Below are 20,981 nucleotides of genomic sequence, written 5' to 3'. Positions count from 1 at the left end.
TTAACAACCGGTTCCCTCCTCCCCCCCCCCGGGGGGGGTCGTGCCCCATCCAACCCCTCATGTTCCTTGACACACACCCCCGGGGACCCCTGACCCATCCCCCCCTTCTCTGTCCCCTGACTGCCCCTTGCCGCCCCACCCAACCCCTCCTCTCATTCTCGATGGCCCCCCAGGACCCCTACCCCATCCAACCACCCCTTCTCTCTGTTCCTGAGTGCCCCCACCACCTCATCCAACCTTGCTCTTTCCTGACTGCTCCCCGGGACCCTTGCCCCCATTCATTCACCCTGTTCCCTGCCCTCTGACCGCCCTGACCCCTATCCAACCCCCCACAACCCACCCCATCCCTGCCCCCTTACCACACTGCCTGGAGCCGGGACTGGGTCCACTCCGCCAGGACCACGACCGGCGCCGCGGGGCCCAACTCCCCGAGCCCGGCCGGACCAGAGCAGGCACCGCTCGGCCGGAATCGCGGGGCCCGACGGGGCCGCTCGGCCGGGGCCCGACGGGGCCGCTCGGCCGGGGCCGGAGCGGGAGCCGGGGCCGGGCCGCGCTGGAGCCGCTCGGCCGGCGCCGGGGCCCGACGGGCCGGAGCTGGAGCCGGGCCGCGCCGGAGAAAAAGAGTGTCTCCTTTCTCTGTTTGGGAATAAACACCTCACTTTGGGTGCCCATCCTAATCTGAAATGATAGGAGTGTTAAAACTCAAAAACGTTCTCTCTGATCGCAACATTGAGCTGACCTGGAGCGAAACTTTCTCAAATTAAAGCTAATGTGTTCCCAAGCGGTTTTGGTTAATTGAGAAATTTAAGATAAACTGATGTACATGAAAGAATTTTAGACATCACGGGGAGGCCTTGTGATATAGTCTGCTAACCCAGGTAGAATTCTTGGCCTTTTATTTTTTCAAGCTATCACCATTCTGCTGCCAAGAAAATATTGCTGCCACATTATGCAATTGCCGAATAGTTGGCAGAGTAGGTTGTTTTTTTTCATGTTACCTGAACTGTTGCATTGCTGAATCTTTGTTTTTCACGTTGGAAGGGACTTACACACTGCATTGAGTGGCATCTGGAAAGAGCTCCTAGAATGTTTTCTACTACATTTTAAATGTGACAGCTGACTACCAAAGCACGAACTACAGCTCTCCCATTAGTAGTTTCGTAAGAATTTCCCAGTTCAGCATTCTGTTTTTCATTGCAGTTAGAAAACACAATAAAATTGGATTAGTTTTTCAACTGTTATAAAATTGATTTTGAAACATTTTTATTACTTGCTTGCTTGATTGTAAATATATACACACTTGCACTTACAATAAGAGAAGCAGATAACTTACCCAGGATGCCTATCCTTCTATGCTTTCTGCTGTAGTATGGCATAGCATGGTTTGCTAATGTATGTTTTAAAACGGTTGATATTAGCCTTTAGTAAAACTTGTATGCTTATTTATTGGGCTTGCAGAAGCACTGTGTTCAATTAGCTTTATGCAACACAGCATTTGGTTCTGCTGGCAAAATGCTGCATATGCACAATGAGAGAAAATACCACCTCATCAGACATCTTGGAATGAAGTACCGTATATACACGTTCATAAGCTGAATTTTTTTAGTAAAAAAGGGAAACATCAGAGAAGGAGGTCGGCTTATGAACGAGTATAGAGAGGGAGAGGTGGGACACGGCCCCTCCCCCCAACAGAAGGGGCAAGGAGAGGCAGCACAGCCAGCAGAGCCAGAAGAGAAGAGGCAGGGCCAGAGTCTCTCCACTTCTGGCCACACTGCTCTCCCCTCAGCCTCCGAAGCAGCTGCAGCTCTGGGGTTGGCAGGTTGCGGCTGCCTGGAGTGTGTGGGGCTCCTGGGGTAGGGTGAGGTCATGTGAGGAGTGGTCACAGGGATTACTCCCCTGACCCCCAGCGTCTTCCTCCCCTCCCCCTCTCCACCCCCTCAAAAAAATGTCCCCACCAGTTGCTGTCCCGGCCCGTCAGGGTAAGCAGCTGACGCTCCAAGACACGTTTACTTCGGTTTACTTCTGTGCCTGTAGACGCTCGAGGCAGACGCTCGGCCTGCCAACGGCTTATCCTGATGGCCCAGGAGCCAAAGTTTGCCGACCCCTGAATTATAGGGTCGGCTTATGAATGAGTCATAAAAATTTTCCATTTTTACTTATCCATCTTGGGGGGTTGGCTTATAAACGAACTGGCTTATGATGGAGAATATACGGTACATCCTTCATTATCTGAAAAAAAGCTTTTAGTGACACAGCCACCTCACTAATAACTATTTTTACAGCCCTTGTTTTAAATTAAATGTCTTGTATTTATGACTTTTATTTGATTGGATTCTGCTGACAAGCCAAGTCTTTGAAAGTTTGGAAACATAGGGTTCAGGGACTCTGTTAAAATTAACTACTCATTTGAGAATTATGGTAACTTTTTTTTTGCATAACTCCATTAGATGTGCTTGGTATAGGATTTTTTTATTGCAAGTTTTTCCTTGCATGCACTTGTCACACCTTTTGAGATTTCATGGAATATATTTTGAAGATTAAGCTTTCATGTAACAGGCTGCCCAAAGGGATAATCGAGGTTTTTTTTTTTTATTTACAAACTCATTTATCCTTTTGACTCTACTTTTAAAAATTAGTGAGATTCTGCTTTGTCAGTATCCTTTACCAATATTGTACTATTTGCAATTTGTTCTAAGTTTGGTGTATCTCTCACATGATGACTTGTGGATAATGTTAAAGGAGACACCATCAAGTGAATAGGCATAATTTGTATGTTCGGGTAAACTAAGTGGGCAATAAAAATAGATTTGATATCTGACTCTACTTCTTGACAGTCCTTTTGAAAATAATATATCTTGTAAAAACAAGCTGCTGACCCCATTCAAATGTCATGTTAACTCCAAGATGCAAATGAAATGATTCATTGCATACGGAATGGGTATCATTTACCTGATGGCATCTGGGAACAAAGCCTGTGTAGCTTCTCAGTTTCAGAAATATCTTTTTAAAATCCAAATAGATTATATCTGTAGTTGAAGACACTAGACAGACTACAAAAATCTAGATTTTATTCAGTTTATTTGAAACTGCATCAGTAGGAAATAAGACTAATTTTTTCCACAGGAGTCAAATGTATCACAGTAAAGGGTAAAAATTAATTTTGTTCACTTAATTTTGCCCTGAATCGTCAGCCAAGTGTAATACACAAACCAAAGGCGTTGACAGTCGACTACTTTTTATTTACACATACATCAATTTTGTATTTGCTGCTGTCTTTTGGGAGCATTTCTGATGCTTTGTGTCACTGCACAGCTTTCTTTTAAGCAGTCTGGCCATATATATTGTTTGCAGTCTTAAATTTATCCCAAGTCTGCCCATCTTTTTACCTTGCTGCCTTTTTAAAATGCCCATTTCATATGCCACTTAATATTTTCATCTTTGAGACAGTTATGTAGCTGACATTTCCAGTTACCAAGTGCATATTTTTTACCCTTCTCTTCAAATCATAACTGCCTATGTATTTATAAGCAACCATCACTAATACCTAAGTGCTGCACATATAATTAAAAGCACAGTGTCTGTCTGAAAATACTCCACCCTCCTTTAATGCACTGTTTACTTAAGTGGATGTTTTCTTTATGTCACTGAGAGATTTAGCCATGCCAGCCTGCAGCTGTTATTGGGGGAAAGCGAGATTGAAATGTCAGCATTATTAACTATTTCACTGCTGATCAAAGCAAGTAAGAAAGGAGAGGGATGATCTGAGGGTGACATCTCACTTAGTCATGAGAGTTTGGTGTCTGGGAGAGTACCACCACTAGTTTTCTGCCATACTTTGTCTTGTGGAATCAAAAGAACAAAGAGGAGAAGAGCCCCAGGAAGTTGCTTTGGGTCCCACCAAAGGGGTCAGAATCCTGCAGAACCCAGCACGGCAGGTCCTTATCATTTTTTCTCACATGGGCAGTGCTTTCTTCTGTGCTCCTTAGGTACTCAGCTTTCTGATGTGCTTCATACATTTGAGTCAAGTAGAAAAGAAAGCATTGCTGTGGATGGAGCGCTGTTGGCTTTGCCGAAAATCAGATGGAGCCACTGGAGTTCTGATCAGCACAACCTTGTGCTTTGGCTGCAGTGTGCTCGCACTGCTAAGATCAGATTTAATGGGTCCTACAATAGGTACAGCATAAGTGAGTGAGCCTCATCATTTCCTCTGATGCAGATTCCACACCCAAGCGTTAGCAACCATGACGTGATGAGCCAGATTATGCAGCTGCAGCTAAACTTGATTAAATAATAAATGTTTCTGGTTCATGTCATTTATTAGGTTAGTTTTTGAATAACCTTTATGATTTTATTTGTCTGATTTGCTGCTGATGTTAACAGTCTCTAATCACACACTTGACATTAAGCAGCAGTATAGTGTAGACTCACTTTATATCAACAGAAGGATTTTCTGATGATGTAGGAACATCACCTCCTCAAATGAAGTTAGCTATATTCATGGAAGCCCTCTTCCATTGACATAACCCATGGTGCAGATGCAGCCATGTCAGCAGTGCTACATTGGTCAAGGATGTGGGTTTATTTTCTCATCCTGATTAAAGTAATTATGCCAATATAACATTTCATTGTAGACCTGGCCTAAGACTTTTTGGTCATGTACCTCTTCATACAGTTATTAATTCACTAACTAAAAGTTAACCTGATTATCAGCAGCTGGCTTTGGTATTAATTTTCATGAGAGAATGGGTCCATTTAAAAAAAAATAGAGCAAATTTTAAATTGATAAAAGTGAAAAACTTGCATTATCTTGAGCTAGGCACTGCTGTGCAAGGTTTATGTGCATTTCTGTTATTGCTCGGGTCCCTCATGTTAGTCTTAATTCTCTCTTCTGAAAATTCTAGTCATACCATATTTTTGGGAGTGGTGTAGGGTGGGTATTTAAGGTGAGCATGAAGATGTGACCATCAGAGACAGGATTTAAATTCTGGTCTACGAAGGTATAAGACTAGGGAATAGTATACTTTTGATATTGAAATTACAAATTGGGGTTTTTTTCTTAGAAAGTTACCTCTGTTTTAACAATGTTATGCTACATAACAGCATTTCTCAATTTTCATACAACTTGTAATATTTGAATTGCATGCATTTTAAGAGAGATCTGGTGGTGAACGAGGAAGAAAATTGTATTAAATATTTGTGCTGCTTCTTCAAGCCATGTATGTAGGTGCGATGTCAATAGAACTTTTAGTAGTGAAACAAGCAAACTATTGGTAAAGGTTTGAGTACCTGAGGAATCAGCATTTAGCCTTTCCTTGTTTATCCTCATCCGGATACCCTCACAAGGAACATAGTGAAAGAGGCATCTTGGTGCATGCTGTTTGCAGATGATATTGTTCTATGCAGTAGGAGAAAGATGCTCTAGAAAAGGATCTGGAAAAAGGGGAGATGTGTTGGACAGACATGGCCTCAAAATAAGTATAGGAAAAAGAGTAGGTGATATGTAATTTTAATAATGTGAACAATGAAGACTTATCCTTGAAACTAGATGGGCAGACAGTATCGAAAAGGCAAAGTTTCAAGTATCTGCGTTCCAGAATCTGGGGAAATGTAGGACGAAATTAGAGCTAGGATAATAAATGCGTGGCTCAAATGGAAAGAGAGAAGTCGTATGGTATGTGACAAGAAGATACCAGTAAAACTGAGAGAGCTTATAAAAGAATAGTCCATCCAGCTTTAGTATATGACGCTTAATGTGGGCAGCAAAGAAACATGACTGAATGATCTGTTCCAGACAAATGTGAATGTTGAGGTGGATGAATGAGATAAGCAAGAAAGACCCCAGAAGGAATGTGTGTTAGACATGTTCAAAGTACCAGTAACATCCATATCCAAAAAAAAAATGGAGTGCAGGGCCAAAAGGTTTGGTCATGTCAAGTACTGTCCTGACAACTGTGTGGATAAGAGTCCAAGAGATGAAGATTGAAGGAAAAAGAGGCTGACTCAAGAAGTTGTGGGATGTCCTAAAGAAAGAGATGTGGTGAGATAGAGGACATGGCACTGAACAGAGCACTTTAGATGGAGAGGACTCCAAGAGCTGACTCCATTTGATGGGATTAATGCAAGAGAGAAGATTTTTGTCTTTTTTAAATATTTGGAAGTTTAACATAATTTAAAATGTTGATCTTAATAAGTGTGCTGTATATTTTCAAATATTCTAATAGTTGAATACAGCCAGTAGAGAAGACTTTAATATCCAGAAAGAATAAATGTGGTGTTACTTATAGTCCTGTGTAATCTGCTTTGTAGTCTTTTATAATTATTCATTGAAATATTTTCATATGTATCTTGAATTTTTAGCTACAGCATGAGAAGGCTGAACTGGAGCAGCATTTAGAGCAGGAACAGGAGTTTCAAGTGAACAAGCTGATGAAGAAAATTAAAAAACTGGAAAACGATACCATTTCTAAGCAGCTCACTTTGGAGCAGGTAAACATCTATTTCCCATTCTTTGAAATAAAGTGTTTATCCTAGAGAACAGCTTCTGTTCAGATTTGTTTCACTGGGGGGAAAAGTAATTTAAAAATACATAAATGTTTTAGGCTCCAAATTTGACCCATTTCTTAATCTATAATTTAGCTGGATGTCATTGTTCAGTGTTTTACTGTTTTGGGATAGGGTGAAAATGTTATCAGGAATATTCAAAGGAAATAGCTGGTAGGTTTATTTTGTGATGGTTATGCTAAATTATTTAATGTTATGCTTCAGACTGCCTGTTTGTGTAATAGTGCTTCACAGGGCTGTTACAAGGCCTTTTGTACATAGAGAAATACTGGTGTTTCCACCATCATTATAACATATTAGCTCACCTGTACACAAACGGTACACAGGTGTTTACAATGAAGCAAGGAAGAGCACAAAATGATAAAATAACAATTGAGTAAAACATAGCTTAGTCCCACATGGTTTGACCTTAAAAACAGATGTATGTTTGTTCAGCAGCCACATTTCAAACACCACATCTCTCGCCTCAGTGTATGTTCTTATACTGGAGAAGTTTGCACATCAGTCTGTCCACTACCTCAGCAGTATTTCCCACACACAATGCAACTGAAAGACCACATAGAAAAAAAATAATTTGTTTAAAGTTACCCCCCATATTTCCAAATCCATTTACCTCAACATAATGCTCCAGCATCCACTTTATGACCCTGCTTATTTCCCATCCCGTAGGAGTGATACATACCTGAGGGGCCACATTGCAATACTTTGGAAAGGAGGAGTGTCTTCCCTCCAGACCTGGATGGTCCTAGCTCTGTATCCTAGAGGGAAACATTAGAAAAAGTAATTTAGAGAACAGAAAAACAGCAATAACAATTGAAATATAAATGACAATAAAATCATCTCCTCTCTGCCAGCGCTCACACCTAAAGGTGCTAATACTGTGTCTAGCACTTAGCCTCTAGGCTCATAAGCAGATTGGTAATGGGGCTGGTACGAGCTGCTGCTCTTCACCACGTATTAGACACCGTCTCTTACAATGCATATGCTATCCCCACCTGACACATGATGGCCCACCCCTGCTCTGTGGATAGGGAAAATGGGGTCTCTGCTTCACGCAGGGAATAGTTCAGTATAGCAGGAGAAACTCCTGGCTTTGTGCAAGGATTCAGGGAAGTAGTCAGACTGAAAAGCTGTACACTCCCAAAGTAGCTTGGAAAGACTCTACATGAGGACTCCCAGCGCAACGGCAGGCATATCATTATCCTCACGCATGATACTAGGTAATGAAACTGGCAACAAAGTGGGAGAAATTATACCCAAAATGCAAAACGTAAATTGACTGTAAATAGAGAATTATCACTTTGATTTTTAGTAATCCAATTTATGGGATTTCGTTATATACGATTGAAAAGATTTCAAATGAGTTGGGAGTTCTCTGTAATGTTGGGATGGAGTGATTTTTAAATCATTTGATTTTTTTGTAATTTATTTAAATTGAGGCTCTGTAAAACTAACTGGAAAATGTATGCTGTCGCAATTTTAGATGAAAACTTTAATGAATTAAATTATAAACTTTTTTTTAAAATGCTTTTATGGATAGGATATCTTTTGAATTTTACAACACTGCTAGAGGCAAAAATCAAAATACGGGAAATGGAAGTCCTGATCTTGCAAAAACTTAAGCAGGTGTACTTGATTCACATTTACTGTACTTCAGTGGGACTACTCTGTTTAAAATTAAGCATGGACCATTGCATCATTAGAGAGCTAAAACTGTTCTTGTGGCATAAAGCTGTCACTTCAAAACCAAAAGCTTCACACTGAAAAGTTATTTCTACTTTCAGTATATTAACAAAATTACTGTGAACTTTTTATAAAAGATAGGCCAGATTTTTCCAACCCATATTTAAGCACTTAATTGTGGGATTTTCAAAAGCACCTAGTGACTTATGAGCACACGTCCCATGGAGTTCAAAAGGCAAACCCTGATGAAGCCTAGCCTGGCCAGAGGATTTCAGCTTTCTTGATTTATGGAAATTGAGCATATTGGAAGGAAATGTTGGTTGCAAATACAAGGCCCTAGACTTGGCTTTTTCAGCATAGAAGAGCATTTTAAATGCGAGACTAGTAGAATTCCAGATTTTACATAGATGGGTTTTTTTCTACTAGTAACTGGGAAACTAATGAAAGTATCACACATCCACTTTAGAAACAGAACATTATAAAATGGGATGAAAGTAAAGAATTCTCATGTTATTAAAAAATCAAATTTAAATAAAAAATATTTTTTAATTTAAACATTGATTTTAATTATTTTAACCATGATTTTATCCCCTTTAGTTTATTTTGCACTTTGAACATGTCAAATACTATATATACTAAATATTATTCTGTTTTTCTGCCTGGTGCTTAAATGTGGATTTATTGAAGGATCTGAGAAATAGAAAATTAAGCGGATGTAGTACCTGACAAAATCACAACAATCAAAATCTGGAAACAAACGTTAAACTGAAGTAACTCTCTTAGCCACAAGATGGTGGTGGTGGCCACTTAGAACTAAATTGCAGAGAAACTGAACTGAAATATTATGCTGTTTTACAACCTTTGAAATATCAGTGCAAATTGTCTGTAAATTTCTTGTGTGTTGGAGCTGTGTTGGTCCCAGGACGTTGGAGAGACAAGGTGGGTGAGGTAATGTGTAGTATTGGGCTAATGTTTGTTGCTGAGAGAGACAAGCTTTGAAGCTTACACAGAACTCTTCCTCAGGTCCTGAAACAGAACTCCTTGTAAACCTAAAAGCTAGTCTCTCTTGCCAACAGACATTGGTTTAGTAAAAGGCATTACTTCACTCACCCTGTCTCTGTAAATTCATTAGCATTTGTGATGTTACTGTGTATCTTGGGCAGACAGCTTGGTTAAAAGATAAAAGGGCTGTTTTCTTACTGTGCTGTCCTCCAGTTTCCGTGTACTTAGGTACCTGGCATAATGCACTAAATTTATGTCTGTGCAAAGTTTTGAGTCAAAGATAGATGGCCAATCTTGTCTTTGAATTTCCTTGCTCCTATGAGTTTGGTGTGTTAAAGTTTTGTTTATATAATTTTCTCTTTTTAGTATGCTAAAATAAATCCCAAGTTCCTTCCCTCTTTTTTTTTTTAAGTTGAGATTAATTGAAACAATACTTAACTCATCTGTTACTATTATGTTAATGCCCTAGAGACCCAAATAGAGATTGTAACCTTATTGTGCTACAACCTGTATATGCATGTGGTAAGAAATAGTAAGAAACAGTCAAAAGGCAAGAAAGGGGAAATATTATACAGGTGGGGATTTTAAGGCAGAGAGAGAGAATGATTTCCCCAGTTACATAGGTGTGACAGACTGAATATTTGAATAAGATTGTCTTGATGTTGATGTTATGCTTGAGGAGGAGGAAGGATAATTTTAAGGAATGGTTTCAATTATTGTGGAGAGACAATATGTGTTAACATCAGAGGCTATATTGCATGCAGTGTTGGGGTTCTATGGGATCCAACACTGTCATAGATTCTCAGGTAGTATCGGTGACCCACAGTATCTTATATTGCACGTGACTAAGTTCACTCTCTCTAGTGCAGAACTTGCAGTGATCATTCATGCCTTCATTGCTTCCCGATTTGAGTACTATAGTGTGCTCTGTTTGTAGCACAGGTGTCAAAGCCAGTAGGCCAGGGCAACCCACTCCAGGGGTAATCCACTCTCACAGTTGTTTCTGCAGCTCATTTTTGTTTTCCCGTGTGTTTCTGAATTTTACCTGATGTGGTTCTTTGTCTTAGGGCAGATAGCTGGAAACAATAGATCTGAGAGATTTTAACTCTGGTTCAGACATCACACCCTGAAGCATAACAGCAAAGTTTGAAACTCTGGCAATTTCATTAGCTGGATATTTTAGCTAAAATGAACTGAATGTGCTTCTCCATTGTTGATGCAGTGATACAGGATGAGGTGGCTGTTATAGTTTGCCATTCAAGTGCTATCGTCTACTGTTGTGATTGCAGTGCTAGTTGTGGCTTCTTACTGTTTCTTCTTTCAGCTGTTTCCCTAATGAGCAAAGCAGAGGGCAGCTAGAAGAGATGCAGTTGGTGAGATAAGTAGGACTTTAGCTAACAGTAGAATCTGGTGCTACAACCACCCCTTTAGCCTGTAGTTCTTGGCAAAAAAAGAGAACAGGTTTTGATGCTTAAGAAGGAAGGTTAATCTTTGGGCCCAGCAATATATTAAGGTGTGAAGGGGAAAAGGGATGGATGAAGCCCAGAGGTAGAGTTGGGATGCTGGGGGAACAGTAAATTCAAGTCCTGAGACAAAGGAAAAGCATAGAGAAGAAAGAGCAATATGCACAAAATATGGAGTTTTGAGGGGGATATAGGTGGAAAACCAAAGAAAGGAGGGTGAAGAAAAACAAAGTGCATACATTATTGTGGTCCTAAAAATACCATTTTTCCATTATAGAATGCTGAATATAACTAAGTTTGGTGAGAACTGAAGGACCACACCTGTGTCTATGCAAATTTCCACTGACATCAGTGGGAATGTTCCTATTAATCTGAGGGTGGTGTACGATCTGAACCGTGTAGTCACAGCCCCTTGCCCTTAGTTTAAAATGTAACTGGTCCCTGTCAAACTCATTGTGTAGACACTGACTTTAGTCTGTGCTTGAAATCCATTTGGAAGCTCCTTAGTGCAGAACACAGCTGCCTGCAAAGAGCTACAAAAAGATTTCTCAAAACTAGGTGACTGGGCAACAAAATGGCAGATGAAATTCAGTGTTGATAAATGCAAAGTAATGCATGTTGGAAAACATCCCAATTATACGTATAAAATGATGGGGTCTAAATTGGCTGTTACCACTCAAAAAAGGGATCTTGGAGTCATTGTGGATAGTTCTCTGAAAACATCCACTCAATGTGCAGTGGCAGTCAAAAAGGCGAAGAGAATGTTGGGACTCACTAATAAAGGAATAGATAATAAGGCAGAACATATCATATTGCCTCTATATAAATCCATGGTATGCCCACATCTTGAGTACTGCGTGCAGATGTGGTTGCTCCATCTCAAAAAATATATATTGGAATTGAAAAAGGTTCAGAAAAGGGCAACAAAAATGAGTAGGGGTATGAAACGGCTTCCATCTGAGGAGTTATTAATAAGACTGGGACTTTTCAGCTTGGGAAGGAGACGACTAAGGGAGGATTTGATAGAGTTTTATAAAATCATGACTGGTGTGGAGAAAGTAAATAAGGAAGTGTTGTTTACTCCTCCTCATAACACAAGAACTACGGGTCACCAAAGGAAATTAATAGGCAGCAGGTTGAAAACAAAAGGAAGTATTTTTTTACAATACGCATAGTCAACCTGTGGAATTCCTTGCGTGAGGATGTTGTGAAGGCCAAGACTATAAGAGGGTCCAAAAGAGAACTAGATAAGTTCATGGAGAATAGGTCCATCAATGGCTATTAGCCAGGATGGGCAGGGATGGTGTCCCTAGCCTCTGTTTGCCAGAAGCAAATCTGGGAATAGGCAACAGGGAATGGACCACTTGATGATTACCTGTTCTGTTCATTCCCTTTGGGGAATCTGACGTTGGCCAGTGTCAGAAGACAGGATACTGGATTAGATAGACCTTTTGGTCTGACCCAATATGGCTGTTCTTATGTACATCCCATTACAGCATTTAAGATCTGTAAGGAGATATTTGCTTTCTGTGCCTATATCTGAACACTTTGTGCTGCTGCAGATGCAGTAGTGGCAGTGGGACTTCCATGATTAAGGACCCTTGCTTCTGGAGTTCACTCCTTGGGAGTCCATTAGAGCCTGTTTCTTGATCTTCAGGGCATGATGCAAGGCTCATTTATTTTTAGTGTCTGGTGGAATCTGAGTTTGTTGGCAATTGTTGATTGACTGAAGAAAATTTATATTACTTTGTTTTTCTCACGTAAGCTTTTTTGAGTTGTGTTAGATTGTACCTGAAATGTAAAAGTGATTAAAAGAAGAGTTCAGATGTGATTAATGTAATCTGAATTGTATGAATTAAGTGATGCAGAGACCGCTGTACTACAACAGCTGATCTGTAGTCCTCTTTTATCATCAGGTGATCATAGGATTGGAAGGGACCTCGAAAAGTCATCTGGTCCACTCCCCTGTACTCATGGCAGAACTAAGTATTATCTAGACCAGCCCTGACAGGTGTTTGTCTAACCTGATCTTAAAAATCTCCGATGATGGAGATTCAACAATCTCCCTAGGCAATTTATTCCAGTGCTTAACCACACTGACAGGAAGTTTTTCCCAATGTCCAATCTAAACTTCCCTCTACGTACCTTCATGGTGTAGTAAAAATGTGTATGGGGGTAGGGAGGAGTGAATTCTCAGAATGTCCTGTCTTCTTCCAAGCACTGGTGAGATGAATTGACTAAAGAGCAGCATGCTAAACACTTTCTTTATATCTCTCCAGCTTCTGCTAGAGTCAGGATCCAGATTCTAATGCCTTGAGTGTTTACTGCAACATACTGCTTCTGGACTTGACTTTTGGTTGTATTAAGTATAAATTTCCATAACTATTAATCTAGAATCTCAATTCAAAAGCACTTTTTTAAATTAAAAAATAACTGTCTGGATTAAAGATTCTGTCATACAAATGCAAAGGAAAGGCTTATTAGTTCTTCAGTTTTTTACTTTAACCGATGATAGAGAAATTTATTGTCATTTTAAAAAAAGTCATGATTTGAGTGCAATAGTCTTTTTATTTGCAGTAACTAATTTTTTACTCAGTTTTGATGAAAAAACTTGTACATGGACCAAAAACTTGTATTTGGAAGGTAAACTGTTTCATGAACCAATTCAATATCTAATTTTGCTTTGGTATCTGGATTAATTTATTAATAATCACAATTCACTTGTCTTAGAGGAAGGGTGCACTGTATGTAAGGGCTAAGCACAGGTCTGAGATTCAAGAGATCTGGATTCAATTTCTGACTCAGCCATAAATAAGCAGAATGGCTGTGAGCAAATCATAATCTCTGTTCCTCAGTTTTCCCATTTGTAAAATGAGAAAATTTAGTTCCCCATCAGGTGTGGTATTAGTATCTGGTTGGTTTGAGATCGACAGATGGAAAGTGGTGTAGAAGGCCCAAGTATTAAACCCTTTTAGCTTAGGTACATTTCATTATTGTTACTTTTCTCTTCAGAGCTACTTCACTTTGATGTCTTCACAGTTACAGCTGTACTTGTTGAACATGCAGTGCGTTCTCATCCAGAACTGACTACTGTCCAGCTTCTTTGGGGATATTTTGATGTGCAGGATTTTTCCTATTTTCTGGTAGCTCATACTTGAATCAATAATGGTTACTAGTCTTTTAATAGCCATTGGAAAACTGGAAACTCTATGAACCCTTGTTTCTGCTGGCTTTAGAATTTGGTTCTATAACAGTTATCATTTACCTGTGATGCACACAACTTGCCTCTCATGTCAAGCAAACATAAACCTCTGTAGTGTCAACGTTCATTGTTTAATTCTCCACTTTAATTTTTTTTAATTACCTATAAGAATAATTGTATATACAGTAGATGCATAAGCTTGTAAATACATTGTCAATTTAAATTACTGACACACATTCAATGAGTGGTGTCTCTGCTAGGACCTATCCTTTCACTTGCTGGCCGCACTGCAGCTCCGTGACCAGGTATGGAAAAAGACAGAGCAACCCAAACCTGGGAACGAGAGGTTCTGTGTAGAAGGGGTCTGTGTAGGGAGAAAAGGCAATGTACATCAAAGGCAGTTTACGTACCTGTATTGATGTGGTTCCATGATCTCCATTTACTTTGATACTATTCCATTATTTGTTTTAATGAATCTACAGTTTCCCCCCAAAATGTAGCAATAGGCTGAATATTAAACTTTCCAGAATAAAAATCTTAAACAGAAAAGTCAATTCTCATCTTTCACCAATTTTTTTCCTCAGCTAAGACGAGAGAAGATTGACCTTGAAAATACATTGGAACAAGAACAAGAAGCACTAGTGAATCGTCTCTGGAAGAGGATGGATAAACTTGAAGCAGAGAAACGGTTTGTCTTGTCATGTGTTCATTATTATAGATACACCATTTAATACTTCATTCATTGCAAGAGGCTTGTTTGATCTGCCAAAGGCGCAGAAGTTACAGCATTTCAAAAGTTACTTGTTTTACACTGTATCACATACTTGGCTGCTTAAATTTGCTAAAACAAAGTAGTACAAGAAACAAGGGAACTGGGAAACCAGGGAGAAACTTGCAAACTTACTCTCTTACTATTTGCTGACAGGCTGGTTTTAACGCTGTTTTAAAAGGTGACCTGCAAAGAAAACAATTGGGCTTGTACCCTTTCTTTCCTGCTTTATCGTGTATAAAGAAGTCTTGAAAGTGTGTTTTGTTTTTTTCTTTTCTGCTTGTTTATCCCATAAGAAAGTCAGGTCCTTTGTAGCCTGGAAGACTGGCTTAAGGACTAGTGAAATTGTGACATCACAAGAATGAAGAGAGAACTGAGCAATTTTGGAGAAGATATTTTTCATCATATTTTTTTAAACTTTGTTTTTGTCTTTTAACAGCTTTTTAATTTCAGTGACAAATCTTTAACCAAAGGCTATCTTAAAATAATGTTATACAATCTTTCCCTGCTGTAAGGGTATTACAGCTCACATTAAATATCCTTGAAACCTCCCAGAGGTTCTTCAGCAAAACTATGGACACTCAGGTTTGACATTCCTGATATTTTCATGATTAAAAAAAAATTCAAAAAATCTTTTAGACCCTCAATACATCACAGAAAATCAAAAAAGGACATAAGTTTATAAGCTCTTTGGGCCAGGGGCTCTTCTGTTATACAGCTGTACAGCATCCATCTGAAAGAGGCCTTTGATTCCTGATTGGGTCTCTGGGAAGTTCTGCAATACAAGTAATAATGAATAAGCCCAGGGTTTAAAAAATACCATTAAAAGTAGTTTACATTTGTCTTTATAGTTCTGTGTTGAATGGTAGCCCACTTAATGGGAAATGAAGTGGTGCTCTAAAAAAACATCTCTCTCATACCAGTGTCAAAAGCTCTATGAAGAATGGGCCCCTACTTAGGGCTTATGCTGTCTTGTACCTGTGTTCATCTTCAGCTGCACAGTTTCCTGTTTGACTTTGCCCAGTGTGTGTCTAAAAGAGAACAATTTCATATTTTCATGCTGATAGATTCCTCCCTCCCTTGACTTCAAGAACCTTTATGTAGCACATCATTCAATTATAAAGCTCACTTTATATGAAAAGCAAATTGTGCCTGAAACCCTAATAATTAAGACAGATTCCAGGTATTTAAATTTAGGCTTGCTGTAATTTGAAACCCTAGCTATAGAAATATGATGTGAAATACTTTTCTGTGCAGAGATACTAAATAGAATATCTATTTTGGAAGCTGTGTCTAGTTTGCTTTTATTCAACAACACAGTGAATGCATATATTCATAGATCAGTAGTGCAGGAAAAAAGTGTTAATGTACACTTTATGAATGTTGCTCTGCTCTGATCTCTTTGAGGAACGAGTTCTTTGTCCAATAGCACAAATATAAATGTACCACAAGAGTTGGACTTGAATTTGCTGAGAAGTTACTTAAGAGAATTAGGAGGGGATTAATATAAATCCACAGTAGTTAAATGAATAATGGAACAAGGCTATAAATATAGCTTGTTTATAGCTTGTTTCTGCCCCTGTAAATTCATTTTCCCTTTTAACTCTATTTTGACAGTTATTTAAATGAAATACTTCTTGAAATTTGGGCGTATAGTTGAGGCTTTCATGAAGTTATTTCACTGAGGTGTACAAAAACTATTCATTTTCAAAATAGTGTGCATTTATTATTAGAAGCACTTTGACAGTATCAGCATCTGAACACTTACATTTTGAAAGATCTAACAGGTGGCATTTGACAAAATAAACTTTACCTTCATTAATAAAACTTAAGCATACTATTAAAACATAATTGGAGCAATGTATACCTATTAAAATGTTACTACTTCAAAGTTTGTGCTTCTAACATTCAGAAATACAATAATATCTAAATTATTTTTAATACAGAATTTTGCAGGAGAAGTTAGACCAACCAGTCTCTGCTCCACCATCACCTCGAGACATATCAATGGAAATAGATTCCCCAGAAAATATGATGCGACATATCAGATTTTTAAAGAATGAAGTAGAGAGGTTAAAGAAACAACTAAGAGCTGCACAGTTGCAACGTAAGTAAACTTCTTTGGCTATAAATGGAGTTTGTAGCTAACAATTTACTAAAGTGCACCTAAAGGAATTCCTACATATTTTCAGTTTAGTTGGTGCTGGAATTTATTAGCTGTTTAAACTGCACCAACCTTGAGAGCAGTGAAGATACTCTTCACTTACTGTTCTCATCCATTTAAAATTTAAAGGTAGATGACAAAACTTAATATTCAGATTGAAGTTTAACTAGGCCATTGTGATTAAATCCTTTACTGTGTGAAAAATGTTATTTGATTTTTTTTACCACGAATAGTCAGTCATGTACTTTGCATTTCATTTGAAAGATAGGAATTCCAGCAACACAGCTGCTCCAACACCATGCTGGGGCATAAGCTCTGAGTGGGAAAGTGTTACCTGTACCTCTGTGTAAGATGTTGACTCTATTAGCTAGAGTAAGACACACAGTCTCTGTTGGTATATAATTTCTTTTGTTAATTGGGTTGACGGTCATCTACCTCCCACCGTGTGCTAGTCTTGGCAGACTAACTGGAATATTGCTACCCAGTTTTTGGAGCAATAACGTTTTGCAGAGATAATGGCCTTCTTTACAGACAGGTGGGTACTCTTGGACAGAGGCTTTGTGTACAGGTTTGGGATATTAGTATTGAATGCCACATAAAGAAGATAAGGAGTATTAGTCTTGCCAAGCTCTCCAATATAGCCTTCGCTTACCAAACTTGACAATGAAAACAAGGCCTTTAATACTGAGTACTTCATGTGCAAATACTTCAGTGATTAATTAAACTTGAAGCACTCTTCATTATTTTGCTGTTTCTTTCCTTATTGTATCTTTGATTTACAGTAAAATTTTCAAAAACACCTACATTCTTCTTAAGTGATTGTTCATGTGCATTCCAATAGGTGTGCGCGTGCCGCATGCATGATCGTCGGAAGGTTTTTCCCTTAGCAGTACCCATCGGGTCAGCTGTGGAGCCCCCTGGAGTGGTGCCTTCATGGCAGTGTATAAAGGTCCCTGCCGATCCACCACTTGCTCAGTTCTTTCTGCCCGCCAGTGATGGTCGTTGGAGCAGCTCAGTCTCTTACATTCACAAATGCCTACCTAGTGGTCCCCCCTTTCTTAGTTGTAAATAGTTTCATAGAGTTGTAGTTACAGTAGTTTGTAGTTTCATAGTAAGCTAAGCTTATTTTGGGGGGGTCCTCCCTGCTAGTTTTCCCCAGACACTGGGGCATGCCTCAGTCGCAGGGGTTTAAGTCGTGCAAGAGGTGTGGGAAACCTATGCCCAGAGGCGATCCGCATGCTACTTGTCTTAAGTGCCTGGGAGAAGGTCATCATACAGATAAGTGGTCAGTTTGCAGGAGCTTTAGACCCAGGATTGAGAGGGAGTAGGACTATCCTTTGAAACTCCTCCTAATGGAATTGGCCCTCTGCTCTCAGCCAGTACTGGAAACGGCACCAGCAGCATCAATGCACAGCGATCCGGTACGGGATGCCCTGGTACCAAGAAAGAACTACTCCAAGGAACATTGGCACCACTCCCCAGCTCGTAAAGCCAATTCTAGCAGGCGGCACCTCTCACAGTCCCCAGTGCCATGTAAGAAGAAGAGGAAGAAGGTGGCAGATGGGGGTCGTTCACCCGTCAAGAAGCCGTGAGGGGATTCCAGCGGGGTGTGTCCCACATCGGGACACCTATAGCCTGGCACCATCGACTCTGGCCCTGACCAAAGGTCCGTCAAATCCGGTGCTGGTGGACTCTCTGATTCAGGAGGAATTGGAGGAAGACCTTGATCTCCCCTCCATGCCAGATACTTTTGAGGCAGCGTAGGACCTTATTGCCATGACTACACAGTCCCCAGCCCCGATCCAGATGTCGGCTTAAGTTCCGGCGGCGGCGTAGCATGTGGCACCAATGGCAGCACCACCCCCCGTTCACTTAGGCAAACCCATGATGTTACAGCGCTGTTCCCATCGCCCCGGTACCACTCCCCGGCACTGTCGGACTCCACTCCCCCCATGGCCGGGCTCAGAGTACTCTTCCAAAGAGGAGGCCGAGTCTTCTGTCTCCTGATGCAGCCAGTACAGTGGCCCTCTTTGGACTTCTTGGGCCTGTCATCAGGCTCAGGGACAGGGCTGCAGTGCCGCATCAGTGGCATCCTCACCCAGGCTCCCTCCTCAGCGACGTTGATGTCACAGGACTCTGGAGGACCCCCCCACAGGACAAGGATCCTGGGACTTCATACCCGGGCGCAGCATCTGAGCCAGCACCACCAGTGCTACTGGAGCCACCTCCAGTCCCGGGGCAGACCGACCCACCTGACCCAGCCTGTAGGGAGCCAGAGGGTCAGGAAGACCCGGTCTCACGGACCTCCTCCTCCTTGCCAGACGAAGCAATGGAAGACACCCCCACCACCCTCCTGATGACAGACACCAGGGCACGCCAGAATCTTCTTAGGAGGGTGGCCCAAAACCTAAACCTCCAGGTGGAGGAAGTCACAGAGGACTCAGACCCAATGGTGGACATTCTTGCCCTGGAGGGTCCATCTCAGGTGGCCTGGCCCCTGATGAGAACTATCCAGAACACCACTAAGGTACTCTGGCAGACCCTGGCCTCGATACCACTCATCGCTAAAGGGGTGGAGACGAGGTACTTTGTTCTGCAGACGGGGTATGAATACCTATTCCCCCACCTCCAGCTGGGGACTCTAGTGGTTGATGCGACAAATCATAAAACGAGGCAGGGACAGCTGGGTCCCACTCGAAAGTCATGGGACACTAAGAAGCTGGACCTTTTCGGCCAGAAGGTCTACTCGACCCGGGAGGGCTCCAGCTTCGAGTTGCCAACCAGCAAGCGGCACTCAGCCACTGTGCTTTCAGTTACTGGAGCATGTTGGTAAAGTTTCAGGAGTTGCTCCCGGCTGACTTGTGCTTCTAGAGGAGTGCAGGGTGGTGTGAAGAACCTCCCTCTAGCCTGCGTTAGTCTCGGCGGCTCGGACTATGGCCACTGCCATTACAATGAGACATAGCATGTGGCTGCAGGTGTCGGGGATACCAGCGGAGGTCCAGAACACCATTCAGGACCTGCCCTTTCACTGTGTGGGCTTGTTTGCCGAAAATACAGCCTCCTGCTTGCACAGTCTTAATAACTCGTGGGCGAATCTGAGGTCTTTGAGGATCCACACTCCTGCACCCCAGAGAAAGCCATTCAAGCCTCAGCCACTGTCCCACTTCTACTCCGGGCCCCCGAGTTGGGAGTCGTCCAGGAGACGGGGCAGGAATAACAGGAGGCGCCTGTTGCAGTCCTCCTCAGGCTGTGGATGCTGGAGAGGCCATGGGGGTGTGTGGCCTTGGGGGATGCCGTGGGTGCTGGGGAGGGGGGTGTGGCCTGGGGGTGCACTGCTGCAGGTGCTTGGGGGAAGGCGGGAGTCACGGCCTGGGGAGAGCGGGGGTTGGTGAGGCTCCCTACTGGGCTCCTGGGAAGCCGCGACCCTAGCTCAGGGGCAGGCAAACTTTTTGACCTGAGGACCGCATTGGGTTTCCAAAATTGTATGGAGGGCCAGTTAGTGGAGGCTGTGCCTCCCCAAACAGCCAGGTGTGGCCCGGCCCCACCCCCATCTGCCCCCTGTCCCCCCGCTCCTTTCCCCCAGCAGCGCCCCCCGTTCCCTGCCCCATTCAACCCCCCTGTTCCCTTCTGCCCCAACCCCTATCCATACCCCTGCCCCCCTCCCCAACTCCCCTGCCCCCTTACCGCGTTGCCTGATGCACCGGTGGCTGGGTGCCGTGCCAGCCACGCCACCGTGCAGCACAGAGCACCGGTTCAGGCCCCAGCTCTGCAGCTGCGCTGCCCCAGGAGTTTGCAGCCCCGCCATCCAGAGCATTGTGCCGATGGCGGAGTGAGCTGAGGCCCCGGGGGGAGGGGGAACAGCAGGGGTGGAGCCGGGTGCTAGCCCTCCGGAGCAGGAGCTGGGCAGGAGGTCCCGCGGGCCGTAGTTTGCCCACCTCTGTCCTAGCTCCATTTGTTGCCTCTGCTCCACCCCAAGCCTAGTTCTGCAGCTCCCATTGTTTGTGAACTGCGGCCAGTGGGAGCTGTGGGGGCAGTGCCTGTGGGCGAAGGCAGCATGTGGATCTAGGAGCTGAGGGAGGGGGAGTTCCTGTCACCCTTCCAGGGAGGACCCCCCCAGGCAATCCCTAGCCCTGAAGG

At 42.1% G+C, this 20,981-nt stretch overlaps 1 protein-coding gene across 3 annotated transcripts in view; it reads left to right on the top strand.

Moving 5' to 3' along the window:
• CCDC6 (coiled-coil domain containing 6) overlaps window positions 1-20,981 on the top strand; it is a 75,488-nt gene that overhangs the window by 34,769 nt on the left and 19,738 nt on the right. For all 3 annotated transcript variants that reach the window (XM_045024719.1, XM_045024721.1, XM_045024720.1), the window contains exons 3-5: window positions 6,358-6,486; window positions 14,496-14,599; window positions 16,627-16,787. In XM_045024719.1, the coding sequence (XP_044880654.1) occupies window positions 6,358-6,486; window positions 14,496-14,599; window positions 16,627-16,787 (394 nt within the window). The remainder of the gene's footprint in view (window positions 1-6,357; window positions 6,487-14,495; window positions 14,600-16,626; window positions 16,788-20,981) is intronic.

Source organism: Mauremys mutica, chromosome 7 (genome assembly GCF_020497125.1).
Source record: "Mauremys mutica isolate MM-2020 ecotype Southern chromosome 7, ASM2049712v1, whole genome shotgun sequence".
Taxonomy (NCBI): Eukaryota; Metazoa; Chordata; order Testudines; family Geoemydidae; genus Mauremys; species Mauremys mutica.
Note: the sequence above shows the minus strand (reverse complement) of the source record. Positions and strands in the feature narration are given on the sequence as shown.